Consider the following 14,854-nt stretch of genomic DNA (forward strand, 5'->3'; position numbering starts at 1 on the left):
TCGTTTAGTAGAACATATTTAGCTAACTTATAAGAATCAAAGCTCTTGCTCAGAAATACCAAAATACATCTGAGTTATAACTATCCTTTAAGGATAAAATTGCTTTGTAGAGTACAAAAGAAAAAAACTGACCCCTTTGAGTAGTAAACGCTATTAGTGATGAATAACCCATCAGCTTTCTATACCGTGCTCAAAAAGCTTTTCGAATTTTATTGATATGGTGCTCAGTTCTGATAATTCAGCTTCTAATGCAATCAAGAATATCACCAGGAGCTACTTAATTAATTCCCCAGTGCAGCATGAATTTAATTTTCAATGACTTTATTGAGAACTTTTTTTGTTAATTTTACAATGAGAAACTATAATCACTGTTACACAACTTGCAAATATTTCAAACAAGACAGCAATCTCCTATTTTTTTGATTTTTTCTGTTCCAAATTCAGCTCCTGAGATGGATTTTCTGCCCCAGCTTCATTTTCATCTTCCTGTAAAAGAAAATGAAAACCTGAATATTAATGAACTTATTGAAGAAGTACACTTTTTGTACTTATGCGTATGCATACAATTTTGTACAGATTTTTGCCATCCTTTGCCTGACCACCAGGCATTAAAAAAAAGCAAAAAAAAGAGTCATTTATTCAAGTATTTGATTTTGTTTTGGAGTTAAAATTAAAAAGATAAGAAATATAAACAAAACTTATCACCTACATTTATAGTAGAAGAATAATTTAATGAGTAAATATTTCACTGATCAATTTACTGATGATTACATAAAGAAATTACTAAACCATACATGGATGACAAAATAGTCAAACATCTGCTGCAGGCAGCATCATACACCCTCCCTTTGTTCTTGACCACAGGTTTCTACTAAATTACTTTCAAATGCAAGAACTTTCATCATTGTTCTAAAAATTACTTTTGAAAAGCATCTGCCATTGAAAAATGTTTCTTTTGTTGTTGTTTTTTTTTTTTTGAGACCAGATACGTTTACTTCACCATTTGATAAAAGACAATAAATTTAACTCCAGAGACACTTTATGTGCTGCAGCATCGTATTTTTGTCCCATCTAGCATATTTTCTTGACAGGCCTGCCAATTCTCCAATTACTTGTACCACCATATGTTATCTGAAGATCAGTCAGGTCTAAAATAGGAAACATGAGCATGTCAGGCAGCAGCATGCTTACAATATTCTACAGCTTCAGCTCCACGAGTAGGGCTCATAACTCACTACAGGTTCCTCTGAATTTTGCTGAAAAAAATGAAGTGACATCATAATGCCGTTTCTATAGGAATGGATACTGTTTTGTGTCCAACACAGAATTTTGACCTCCAAAGCATAAATTATGAAAGACTGAGAAAACTTTTATAAGGCAACTTGCAACCTATCGCATCATGAACAGCCCTTATCACAATTCAAAGTATGGCCAGTTTTCCTGTCGGCATTTTAATTCAATATACAAAGAATCTTTCTCATTCCAAAACTACAAAGAAGAAATTAACAGACATTTTGGAATGAAGAAGCATCCTGGCTGCTGCTAATACCACAAGTCATCAAAGTCAACAGCTGAGAGAAAGGAAATGTCAGGGATATTAGGTGGGACTCGGAAACCCAAGGTGCAGTTTCCTGTTTTAAAAGAGCACCTTCATTCTTCTAGGAAAATAACTATCTTTTTGCATCCTAGCCCTCCTTTCACCACCAAAGGGTGTTTTGTAAGGATAATTATAAAAAATATTTATAGGTACAAAACATAGGAAGACTACATGGGCAGCATAAAACAGAATAGCAATGGAAAAACTCATTAAAAAAATGTGGTCTCTTATGTTACACAATGCTAAAATAGCATAGAAAAGCTAGCTGTTCTATTAAAGAAACATACACTCCAAAACATCTCTTCAATTGCCTTTAAAAGATGTAGTGAGCCTTGTGGCTCTTTTATTTCAGGTGAGGGAACACATCTGTGCATGTGTGAGAAACCAAAGACTGTTGATTCATTGAAATTAGAAGTGTAGCATATATGGAAGAGAGTTTCATGTATAGTGAACATACTTCAAGGTCAAACTTCTCAAGAAGTAAAAGCCAAGGCAGAATGGGAAACAGCAAAGGAACAATGTGTAACTAGGCCAAGATGTACACAACAAAGAATATCACTGAATAAAAAAGTTACCAACAGGAACTTTTGGCTGGTATCGAAAAACAGCCAGGTTCTTTCATGAAGGACTTGTTAATGAAAGAACAGCAAATTTGCATGTTTCAGAAGGTCCTCACCCACAAAAGTTGTATCCCTATGACCTCAGCACCAACTTATCCACCTCCCTAGCACACAACCTGCCACTATTCCAACGTCCTTTTATTCCCTCTTAACCCTACACAGTCATTCTTTTCCCAGCACACTTGATATATTGTGTAGGGTTTCCCCTCCTAATAGAGGGAGTATGCACAAATTTCAAAGACTACAGGGCCATACCTTCACAGAGGATTACAAGAGGGTGAAAGGATATTAGGCTCAATACTGAATATCAGCTTCCTGAGTCTATTTTTTGTGGACAAAAAGGTTTTATCCAGTGAAAGAGCTTTGTAACAGAATCTTCTGGCTTTGTGTAAACTTGAAATGTTTTAATGCTGTGCTCATACGGTCATGCTTGCTCTCTGTCAGATTTCCTAGGTTACAGCAGCAGCTGCAATGATCAGTGTTTTCTGAGATGCAGAAATAATGGCTGAGTGGCTACAGCAAGTCCAGGATTTGCTCTGTGTGAATACTCAAGATAGAAGCATCCACTCTGGATATTTTTCAGAACCAATACCCTTGCCTTTGTTCATCTGCTGTTGCTTCAACTAGGTGAAACATATTCAAACAGGTATAAACTACCTGCAGATTATAAATTGAATTTACATGGGCAGATTCCTACACACAATCATCCAGGCCCCTGACTGGTATTTTGTTGTTGTTTATTTTTTCGAATTTTACATATTTTTATGCACAAAAGCTCTCTGAATACTGTTGTATTGAATTATGCTCCACAGAGGACATCTTAATTTTGTAGGGGCACATATATTCCATTTCTGTTTTCCAAGAACAGAAAGTCCTATTTCATTTTGATACAGAAACCTAAGTTTAGTCTCTCTGAATGTGGGTGACTACTGTGCAAAACAGACACTGGAAAGTATGATCTACCAGTACTGGCAATCATGCAGCTTTCTGCCAGAAAAGAAGTGACAGCATTGTCCTGAGAATGGCAAGCTTACTAAGGACTCAAAACTTATCATGAGACATGAACTCCTATAAATTGTAAGAGCAGCATCCCTGCCAGTATTGCTGGGAAAAATTTCAACTGGCAATTTTGAGCATACACATTAACCATACTCCAGGATGTAAAGACTCACTACTCTTTCACTTTGCTGACAATGGAAAATTTCTATGAAATGTTTTATCTTTTCTATTAATAGCCCAAGAGGCATCCCAAAGATTGCACACAGAATACTGAATTGGCTTTAATGTCATTAATGATGTTTGAATTTTCAGCTAAATAGCCTATATAGCTTAATTATTAAGAAATTAGGCTCTGAGAAAAAGACTCAAGGCTGTTAGTGGATGAGAAGCCAAACATGACTGGCAGTGCATGTTCACAGCCTGGAAAGCCAACCGTATCCTGGGCTGCATCAAAAGAAGTGTGGCCAGCAGGTTGAGGGAGGTGATTCTCCCCCTCTACTCCAATGTTATAAGACCGCACCTGCAGTATGGCATGCAGCTCTGGGGCTCCTGACATAAGAAGGATGCGAACCTGCTGGAGTGAGTCCAGAGGAGGACCATGAAAATGCTCAGAGGGCTGGAGCATCTCTCCTATGGAGACAGGCTTGAGAGAGCTGGGCTTTTTCAGCCTGGAGAAGTCTGCAGGGAGACCTTATAGCAGCCTTTCAGTACCTAGGGGAGTCTATAAGAAATCTGGAGAGGGACTTTTTACAAAAGCGTGAAGTGATAGAACAAAGGGCAATGGCTTTAAGCTGAAAGAGGGAAAATTTAGATTACACATTAGAAAGAAACTGTTTACTCTGAGGGTGCTGAGGCACTGGCACAGGTTGTCCAGAGAAGTTGGGAATGCCTCATCCCTGAAATCGTTCAAGGCCAGGTTGGACAGGGCTTTGAGCAACAGGATCTAGTCAGCGGTGTCCTTGCCCATGGGAAGGGGATTGGAATTGGATGATCTTTAAGGTCCCTTTCAACCCTAACTATTCTATGACTCTATGATATTATATGAACAGGCTGCTGATTAAACATATATTATTTTTTTTTAGTAACTACCACCTAGCATTGTCATGATTCTAATGCTTCTAATACTGTCAGATAACAAAGAAAAACCTTTTCTTTTCATGTTATCTGCTAAAAACCAGTCCATGATGGCAGTGTATAACGTTTATCTGTGGCTACAAAGCAAATGAAATACTGAATTCCAGTTTCTGTTTCACAGAATTTCAGTTCACATTATTTCTATTAATGCCTCACATCTCTCTTTTTTTTTTCTCTCAGCCACCTATGACTCTACTGTCTAGTGCCTGAAACAGAGAACAATCACTTCGGTGTTAAAATGTTCAATTATTAAAGTAGTTTTTGATAGCGGATGTCAAAAGTCAAACATCCCTTAGTATCTTTCCTGACTACAGACAATCATATACTCTAATACTATGCAGTATTGGAGTATATGCAGTTGAAATAAATTAAGTTTACAAGTCTGAATTTGTCATTCTTTCAGATTTAAAAACAACCCAAATACAAAACGTAAGTGATAAAGAAAAGGACAAAGGGCTTTATAAAGCGCTGTTAAACTCAAAACCCTGAACTGAAATGTCAGCTCAGGAGCTCCTTGATTGATTGGCTTCACTAACGAAGATTTGGGAAGGGCTTTACCCACGCTTACTACAGGAGTGATGAGGACTAAAAGGGCAATGTGGGATAGGCAAATCCGGTTGGACAAAAGGCTGCTTGGTCATTCAGGATGCTGCCGAACAAGACTGTCATCTCCTTGGTCAATCTCGAGCGACCAATGTCCTGAACCGCCTGCATGCAGGGCTGGGTCTGCGACTTCCAGTGCACCTCATCACGTGCTGTTTCATCCCTCACCTGTCGCTACAGGGCTTTGCAAGTGTGAGTAAACCCTTCAGGCCTGCGCAGTGGATTTTTTAGGTGAGGCACAGCATGTGCAGAGCTGGCCCCACCCTTTACACCTGAGGTTTATCTGCCAGGGCCTAGAGAGCTTGGACTGTGACAGCAAAGTCCTCAGGTCGTAGGTTTGGTTAGAGTGTCCTTCTCTTTGATGGATGGCCTTACAGGGCTAAACGAGCTCCATCTGCCCAGGTTTGAAGTTAGAGTTGTCCTTCTCCTAGGATGGTTGCCTGAAGGCTAGTGAGCAGGCAATGTGGGATAGGCAAATCAGATTGGAAAAAAGGCTGCTTGATCATTCAGGGTGTTTCCGAACAAGACAGTCAGGAGCTCCTTAAACCATTAATGACTGAACACCTCATCAGAATCTTGATGATGCTGATAGACTGAAAGACCTTCTACATCAGCTTTTTTCTTTCCATAGTGCATCCCTTCCTTTCCCTGGGAATTGGATTAAACGGTCCTTTGGATGCTCTCAAATGTCCTAGTGACATCTCTCCTCCAAATTAATTAGTCTACACTTGGTAGCTGAGCATTTATGGGTCACAGTAACAGAACAGGGCCATGAACTTGTAACTGAGACCCTACAGTGTGCTACTTAGGTAAGTGTTGAGGATTATTATTATTGAGCATTCAATAGCTTTGCTGAGGTTAATAGGAATACTTCAATATTTAGACACCTCAAGGTGCCAAGAACTAAAGGTAAGAAGCTGACTTTTAAGGTCCTATTTCTGAAAATTTTGATCTAACATTTGAGGGAGACTATAATATAACTTCATCCCCTTTGAAAGAGTATTTAAGGTCAACTACAAATGATGATCCAAGCAGAGAATAACAGGTCTGACATAGAAAGGTAACTCTGTAGTTAAAAAGTGCCTAGAAATAGGTGTTTTGGTGCACTTTTCTATTCTCCTTCCCCATCTCCACCTCCCCAGTTCAGACTGTCTGAGAATTTCTTTTTATTCCATTAGTTAATGACATGAAATCTGGAAGATGATGGTGAATTAGTCAATTCTTAATTCTACAAGGAATCTGACACTACTCTGTATGTAGAACAGACCGCACTGCAATTAACTGTGCTAAGAAATGCAACAATTCACAGATTTGTGCATTAAACCACAAATTTCTAAAGTTGCATTACAAAGGTATACTTAAATAATCCTTCTGTTGTGTGCTTTGCAAACTGTAACCCATATTCTAAACTTAATAAATAGCTATACATTACAGTATGATGTAAATGAACAACTGAATAATAACAAAGTATGCAGAATTCAAAAATATCTTATTACAGTGAGAAATTATGAAAGGGTTCTTTATGCTATCACATATTCTAGAAATATCTCAAAACCACTCAGGACCAAATTCAAACACTATTACTTTTCAAAGTACCTTAACTCAAAAGAGCTGTGATATGACTAACATGCTAAGCCTCAGCAAGGGTGTCCATGTGGTGTTTCATCTCCTGCCTCACAGATCCCAGCTAGTAAAACGTCAGTTGGAAGTAAGTAAAAATACTTCTAATACTCTTCAAAAACATACCAGGAAAAAGGGACTTGAGAAACTATGAGAGGTTTTTATTGTTGAAGTCTAGCTTTCCAATGTCATAGGCCAAATTTGGAGGGAAATGACCATCAGGCAAAAAAATGTGAATTACATCAGTCTCTCAGTTAAATCAACAAAAGATGAGCATCTAGCACCAATATTTAAAAGTTATTTTTCTTCCAAAGCCTATGCTATCTCTTCAAACGTATTACTGACAGTCCTTATAACAGAGTGGTGCAAAAATACAGAGTACAACTGGAACAATTTTGTACCAATGGATATTAGAAGCAAATATAAATTTCTTGTGATAGATGACAGTTTTTGTCACTGTAGCTCTGAAGTGATAAGGCAGCTGTTTGTTTCTCCTTTGAAAAAGAGACCCTTGCTACATGGATCATTTTCATAGTGACAGCCTTGACAAGTTTGACATTTGCTTCATGAAGTATTCTGAAGCAGCCATCAAGAAAATGCACCCTCTGGGACCACTGGCAATCTGACAGTCGTACCTTTTAATGCTCATCTCCATTAATTCTTACTGTCAAAGCCCACCAAATTCCTGTAAGAAAATCTCTGCTGATCTGGTACGTTAAAAAATGGAGGCTATGAATGAACTAACCATTATAATGTAAGTAAACATGACATCAATTAACTGGAAGCAGCTCTCCACCACATTTTGTTCAGTAAAATGAGCAACGTTTAGCTGTTGTCTCCTTCACCGATGCAGTATATGGCATCGTGCTCTAGGTGGCAATGCAAGACTGGGAGAATTACTTTTATACTAAAGCTGAAGAAGCTACAAGCAGCTGCATGTTTATCACAAACTCTTTCCCCTTTAACTTGCACTAGTACAAGAACTTTAAGTCTTTTTGAAACGTTTGTCAGTGTTCTATATTTTTTGTTTCCTTGTTTCTAATTCTGATTATACAGATAAATGTACCATTGCAAGAGCCCTTAGAGTCAAAATTTCATTTAATGCTTAGTACAGAAGTGGAAATTCATGCCAGATTTCAAATCTTCCATCTGTTTCTCTCTTTTTAAGGAGGCAGCCATTCCACTGAGTGGCCCTTCTGGCTGACTGCCACAACAGTTGGGATGCTCTTCAGGGCAGGTGGTGCTTGAAACTCAACCATTGTTTTTCAAGTTCAGCTGGTTCTCCTTGAAGAAAGCAGAGGAAACTGTTTCCTCTTTAACAATTGGAGTCTTAAAAGGTTTAGTTATATGAACTTTAGACTGCATCTATAAAAATGTAGATATCACAAACCTGAAACATCAACTAGGAAATAGTTGAAAAGCAACTTTTAATGGGATTGTACTGTGCCTGTATGGGATGGGCTTCTTCAATTTCCACTCCGATCTCAGAGTGTACGCTTGCCTTACTTTTCAAGCCTTCAAGTCTGGCATTGTCCTGATTTAGATCCTTTGTAAGGCAATTTTGTCACTCAAATATAATACTTACATCTGTGCATATATAAATATATATGTGGAAACTAAAATAGCATTTCTGACTAATGTGTCAATATAATTATTTTTATGAATTGGAAATTAAAACAGGAAGTTCCACTTTATATATACTCATACTACTACAGAATGATATTCCGTAGCCTAGAAAAGTGTATTCTAAACTTATCAAGATGATTTTAAATATTTATGGCTCCACTCCCACCATATTTACACTATATATTTACTGAATTATAAGAAGCAAAACGTTGGGTTCTTCTTACAATAATCTAGATGAGAACAAAAGGTGATCAGGCCAGTGATATGGAATTAACAGCTCTTCTAAGTAATTTAACTTCTAAGTACTGTTTAATAAAAAAAAACCTAGCAAATAAGAGGATAATTTTTAACTGCTCAATTGTTAGGCTATCTATGTATCCTGGTCGTTACTAAACCTGAAGATTTTTTATCATGCTTTAACTGTTTTCACAAATAAGTTTAGCTATAGACAGCCTTTTATCAAGAGGTCTCAACATCCTTCATTTCCACAATGATTAACAACATTAAATAGAAAAGCAGGTACAACTGAGCTATAGAAAAATGCTTCTGTAAGCTACAGACAAGACATGCTGTCTACAGTTGAAGGCAGCTAAAAGACATCACTCTAAACATCACTGAAGTACACGTTTTTTACAAGAAAAAGAAAGCCCTACCATATGAAAGGAATAAATTTATCTCAATAACAGGGAAAATCTAGACCATAATGAAAATGTTTTAGGAAAAATGAGTGTACTGCATGCTTTTGACCAAAATTAATTAGAGTTTTAATGTTCTACATTTCCACCATAATTCTTTAAATGGTGCGTTTATTTCACAGTAATAAACACTCGGTTCATTAAGTAAAGTTCAAAATCCGTGTTAGTCACTACATTTAACAACCTTTGGCCCCCTTCTTCTGTATTTTTTTATTCAGGTTTCCAAAGCATTGAATAAGCAATTGAGGAACACAATTAAATTTCATGACTCTGCATATTTAGGATTCTTATTTCATCTAAGACAAAGGGCAATTAATCTACCATTCTATACTGAATTCCAACTTTAGTGAGCCATGTAGATACTGAAATGAACTTACAGGAAATGCTTAATTAAATTACTGTAAAAAGCATAACCAAAGTTTTTTCTTTCCTTATGACAAAAGAAAACACACATTTAATTAGAAAAAGTCTACTGCAGTATTTTAAATTTAATAACTTTGGAATAATGAAAATATTGCTATAATGTGACAGCTAACAACTCAGAAAGCTTTTTTCTCCTTTCGTTCGTATTTCAACAGAACATTTCACCTGAGTGCAGCCATGAAATTCTGTCCAGACTCTAGGAATAAAAGACAGAACTTTCAATAGAGTTAATATGAAGACACAGGAGTCTGAACAATACAGCAAAGGCCTTTATTTCAGCCACCTATTTTTCAAAATACGATATAAATAATGTAAAAAATGGTTTATATTTGTTGCAGCCCTGAATGCTTATACTCAGTCACAATCCATGAAGTTGCAAAAACAACTGATAGAAATGGGCAAAGCTGTACAATTAGATAAGGGATAAACTACGACAGCAAATAGAACCCGTGGTACTGATGAAGAAATCAGAGGTAGAAGAGACTTTTTTTAAAAACCCCGTACAATTCCTTTCAGTAGGTCCCCCAAAACACATGCTGATATTGAAATTCAGAATCCAACAACTACAACTAGACAGATGCTTCAGTGATTTCAATATCCATTAAATAAAATCCCCCAAAAAGCATTCCAGACGAGGACCAGATCCTCATCTTCATGCTAACAACGCAGGTGCAGGTACAGTCTCTCATGGAACACCTAACCTATACCTTCCCTACATTCGTTTAATCTAAATTAACACCAGCACTGTAGACCTACCCAGAAGTCAAAAATACTTCTTTACAAGCTGTATAAACATACATTTAATTTGACAATATAACACAAATATTTGACTATGGACCTGAAATCAAGCAAGACAAGAAAGAAAAGACAAATCTAAGGCTTCAGAAGTTGGAATCCAGTTGGTTTGATAGCAAAAGAAGGCCTGTAGATTTGTTTGGGTTTATATTTTTAGATTATTTCTGTATTTGAAGAGAGCACTTACTGTTCTGATCCTGTAATGATGCCTGAACTGTCCTGTTTCATACAACAGATCAACTCAGCTGTATTTGAAGCATCAAGGGTGTATTGGTAACAAACACAGTCAATTTTGTGTTGAAATTGTAACATTAAGTATACCAAGGTTTCAATAGTTTCAAGCTGATCAGCTTCTAAATGAACAAAACAATAAAATAAAATAAAATAAAATAAAATAAAATAAAATAAAATAAAATAAAATAAAATAAAGTAAAAGTATTAGGTTTAACAGTAGAATGAGTTATCTTCAACCTCCGGTCATCTTTGCATTTCCAGGTGAGGTTCTGAAGTCGAATGTTATTCAATTCAGTGGGTATACTAAGGGATGTTTTGGTAGTTTGTCACGAGAGTGATGTTGTTTAGCTGTAATTTTGTGATGTCAGAATCTGATGAAACTCCTTCAGGTGTCATCAGAGATAATGCAATGTCTAACCATTTAAGGTAATACTGTTGTCAAAAGGAACTCTGCAAAAACCTGCCCTGTAAAAGCAGTATCTGCCTTCAAACACACACTCTGATATCCTGCCAAAACTTTTTCTCTAACAATATCTGTTCACTTTTTTTTTTTTTTAAAAAAAAAAAGAAAAAGAAATAGTTGCCTTTCAGAAACTTAGAATCAAATTAATTGACAGACCTCACCTTGGTTCAGATAGTTACCACTAAAAGGGTTCCTTACAGGTTCATGGTGCATTTCTTTCTGATAAACTTAGAAGTTCCTGTTTCACTATACTACATCAAAGTCATCTTTTGGTTTGTCAACAGTTTGCTTCCCATCTCTGCCCACCCTCCAACAAATCACACATAATTTTGTTAGAAAAGTGGGAGAAAAAATACTTCGATGTGATTCAATTACTGAAAAGCCATATTCTAAAAGATTCCCAAAGCAAGGGAAATTTGACTCTAATTAGTGTTTTGCATATTTATGGTAGAAAAGCTTATTACAGAGCTCATAATAAATCATATTAATCTACTTTTTCCTTAAAACACTGAAGCCACTTAATAACATTCATTGAAACTCCTATTGAAGCTCACTAAACACCATTCCTCAGACATCTACTCACTGAGGAGGTTTTTTTGTCTCCCATTATGTTACATCACAGTGCTTCCAAGACATAATATTCTACGCAACCATTAAGGGCCACAACTTGCGAACATGTATACATGCATCGTATGTATACATTCAACTACATTCAATTCATTTGATCACTGAACTGAACAGTACTATTTACTGGGGCTATGTATGGAATATACTGTGGAGCAAGGCTTCTCTGGAACGGAAAAAATGTAAACAGCCCCTGGATCAAGAACAGCATTTAAATTATGGGTATTTAAGAGGAAGTTGAGGCTATTTTCAGAGGGCTAGTGCTGTCAGGCAGCTGCCTCTAAGGAGTTTCTGCCCAGCACCTTACTTAGGGTCAGCAATGGCCCAACAGCAATATATTTAGTAGTTGCTGCTCTCTGCTCTTGTACAACAGCTGCTCTCCTAACTGTCAGGATTAGCTACCAACATCAAGCAAAAGCTTACATATTCATTCATTTTACTTAGTTGCAATCCATTTATCTGGTTTTACTCACTGGCTTTTCTCTTTCTGCATATACAGGAGCTCCAGGAAACACAATTCGAAGAATTAACAGCTAGTAACTATTTCATTATTTTCTGTTTACTCAGACAATCATCACATGTCCCCTTTACTCTCAAAGCAGAACAGGTAGTAAAAAAAAGTAATATAGAAAAAACAGGCTCATATTCTCCTGTGGCAAATACTACCTAGTATTTGATGCAACTCATTTTGCCTGCTTCTTCTTATCAAGATGTACCTTAGGCAACACAACACAGAGAACTACAGAAGCCTGTAGTGCTGCCATTTAAATCAGCATTTAAAGTTAGAAAGAAACACATAATTATACTATCTAATCTACCAACATACTTCTAAAATATGATTATTAAGAATATGAAGGCTCTGAAGAAAATACAGCAAATGCTGTCTATCTCCTTAACATCAGTTACAGTTACTGGTATTAATCATTTGCAACTTTTAAGCGAACTGAAGTATATTTAATTAATTTAAATTCAAGAAAATCTTTCAGAAGGCAAGTTCTCAAAAAAGCAAAACATGAAAAATTGTGCTACCTGTTTCTTTCTCTATCCATTCAAAAACCTCAAAAGTAATGCCTGTTAAGACCTAGGTATAGCAAGGTCTCTACTGCCTTTTTGCCGCTCAATTTGATAAAAGTTAACATATAGTTACAATATTTAACTATGATATTAATTAATAACCCTGTTGGCCAAGTCACACCATACCACATACTGTACAAACACATCTGAAGAGTCTGAGATTGCAGAATCTAAAATCAGTTAAGAAAAAAAGATGAAAGAAAAGAACAAGTAAAATATAAAAGCTACATGTGTCAGGATAATGGGCATATATCTCAATCACATTTTTGTGCCAAGTATGGTTAATAAGTGAAGAATGATTAAAAAGTGATTACCATTAAAATGTATCTAAAACTATTTCACACAGTAATATTTTATATTTATTTATAAAACAAAGTGACTATACAGGACAGACATAAGAAGACAGGTATTGCAGGTATTTTATCAAAAGAGTACTGGGCCTTGAAGAGTCAGTCTGCGGAGGTGTACTTCTGTGCAGGAAAGAGTTCAGATCAAGGTGAGAACTCCCTGTATGAAGTACAGAGTGTGGAGAAAGTGGAGAAAACCAGTGAGCTGGAAAATGTCACTGGAGAAGAGGAAGAAATGGAGGAGTGGTACTTAATAGGATTTAGAATCTAGAGTACGGTCACTAACAGAAACCAAGATAAAACTAATGCATGTGTCCATAGTAAAGCAAGGTCTGAGACTCAGATGAAGAATTTCTCAGCTAAAATCTCTGACATTTGTCCCCCTACTATAATACAAATTCGTCCTGGAGGGTGTGGATATTGAACTTGCTGCTACATTAAAGAACTTATCCGTAAAATGTGAATAATAATACTTTCAATGTCAGGATGGAGCTCTGTGCATGAGAAGATTTATATAAGTGTTAAGTGCTGTCATTGTTATTACATTCAGAAAGTACAGAAGGCTTTAAAAGCATTAACTTTTCTAGCGCAGAACATCACCTGTTCTTTCTGAAACCAGCAAAGAAGACATAAAATGAGTGCAGAAATCACAAGAAACTGTCTGGTTTTAAATTCTGATGCATATTTTTTGTCTCTAGGAAAAATAAACAACCATTAATAACATTAATTTTATGATACTTGATATTGTATAATATGCAGCAAGCCATAAAGCATATGAAAACTAGTTTTACTTCATATAAATTTATTTTTCATCAGGAAATTATTTAACTGAAAAGATGTTTTGAGATAACTAAGAAGGCAATGCATAAAAAAAGGTGAATGGTTTGGAATGATGAAAAGAGAATGGAGTCAATTTTGAAAACATAATGAAATCAGGAAGTAACTACCGAGTCAGCGCTAGTACATCAGCAGCGGGATCAAATGAAACTGATGTGTCTAGATCTCTTTTTCAGAAGGAAAAGTACCTGCTCTCCAAGGAAGACCATATCCTAACAGCATTTAAGTGGAGGAGTCAACATCCTCCTTGTGAAAGCTGCAGTGATCAGCTTGAGTTCAATGAGTTTTTTCCACGTGAATATACTTTCATACTTAGGCTGTCTTGCATCATGCAATGATAACTGTTAAGGTTGTGGCCCAGAATTACATCTTTGGGTGTACAAACTTTTGGATATTTAGTTCCTAATTTTAGATTTTTAAAATGCATCGTTTATGTCCTGCCTAGTGCTTGCAATTCAAACTTTGTTGTTTATTCAATGTACAGTGGAAGTTTTACATTTCCACTTCATCCAAAACCATCAATAATTTGCCCTAGGAAAACAACATTTTCAGATGTCATGAGCATTTCCTCTACATATAACCAATTCTTCCTCTTTGTCGCAGTTTAAGCCCAGTCAGCCACGCAGCCGCAGCCGTTCACTCACTCCCCCACCCCGCCCCCTTTTTTCCCCGACTCCCAGAGGGATGGGGAGAAGAATCAAAAGAATTTAACTCCCAGGGGCTGAGATAAGAACAGTCCAGTAACTAAGGTATAACACAAACCACTACTGCTGCCACCAATACTAATAATGATAAGGGAAATAACAAGGGAAGAGAATACAACCGCTCACCACCTGCTGACCAATACCCAGCCCAACCGAGCAGTGATCTAGCCCTTCCGGGTAACTGCCCCCAGTTTATATAGTGGGCATGACGTGCTGTGGTATGGAATACCTCTTTGGTCAGTTTGGGTCAGGTGTCCTGTCTCTGCTTCCTCCCCGCTTCCCCACTTCCCTGGCAGAGCATGAGACTCAGAAAGTCCTTGGTCAGAGTAAACATTACTGAGCAACAACTAAAAACATTGGTGTTATCAGTGCTGCTGCCAGGCCAAAAGTCGAAAACACAGCACTGCACCAGCTACTAAGAAGGAGAAAAAATGACTGCTACTGCTGAACCCAGGACAC

General features: G+C 36.8%; 1 protein-coding gene across 3 annotated transcripts in view; it reads right to left on the minus strand.

Moving 5' to 3' along the window:
* Positions 1-304: 304 nt before the first annotated feature.
* PHF14 (PHD finger protein 14) overlaps positions 305-14,854 on the minus strand; it is a 162,319-nt gene continuing 147,769 nt past the window's right edge. For 2 of the 3 annotated variants that reach the window (XM_057404730.1, XM_057403056.1), the window contains one exon: positions 305-486. In XM_057404730.1, the coding sequence (XP_057260713.1) occupies positions 412-486 (75 nt within the window). In that variant the 3' untranslated portion in view covers positions 305-411. The remainder of the gene's footprint in view (positions 487-14,854) is intronic. The other variant, XM_057403890.1, reaches the window with a different exon arrangement.

The sequence above is a fragment of the Pezoporus wallicus genome, unplaced genomic scaffold, assembly GCF_028554395.1.
Source record: "Pezoporus wallicus isolate ANWC-B61680 ecotype Strahan unplaced genomic scaffold, APGP_CSIRO_Pwel_v1 contig_7099, whole genome shotgun sequence".
In the NCBI taxonomy this organism is placed as follows: domain Eukaryota; kingdom Metazoa; phylum Chordata; class Aves; order Psittaciformes; family Psittacidae; genus Pezoporus; species Pezoporus wallicus.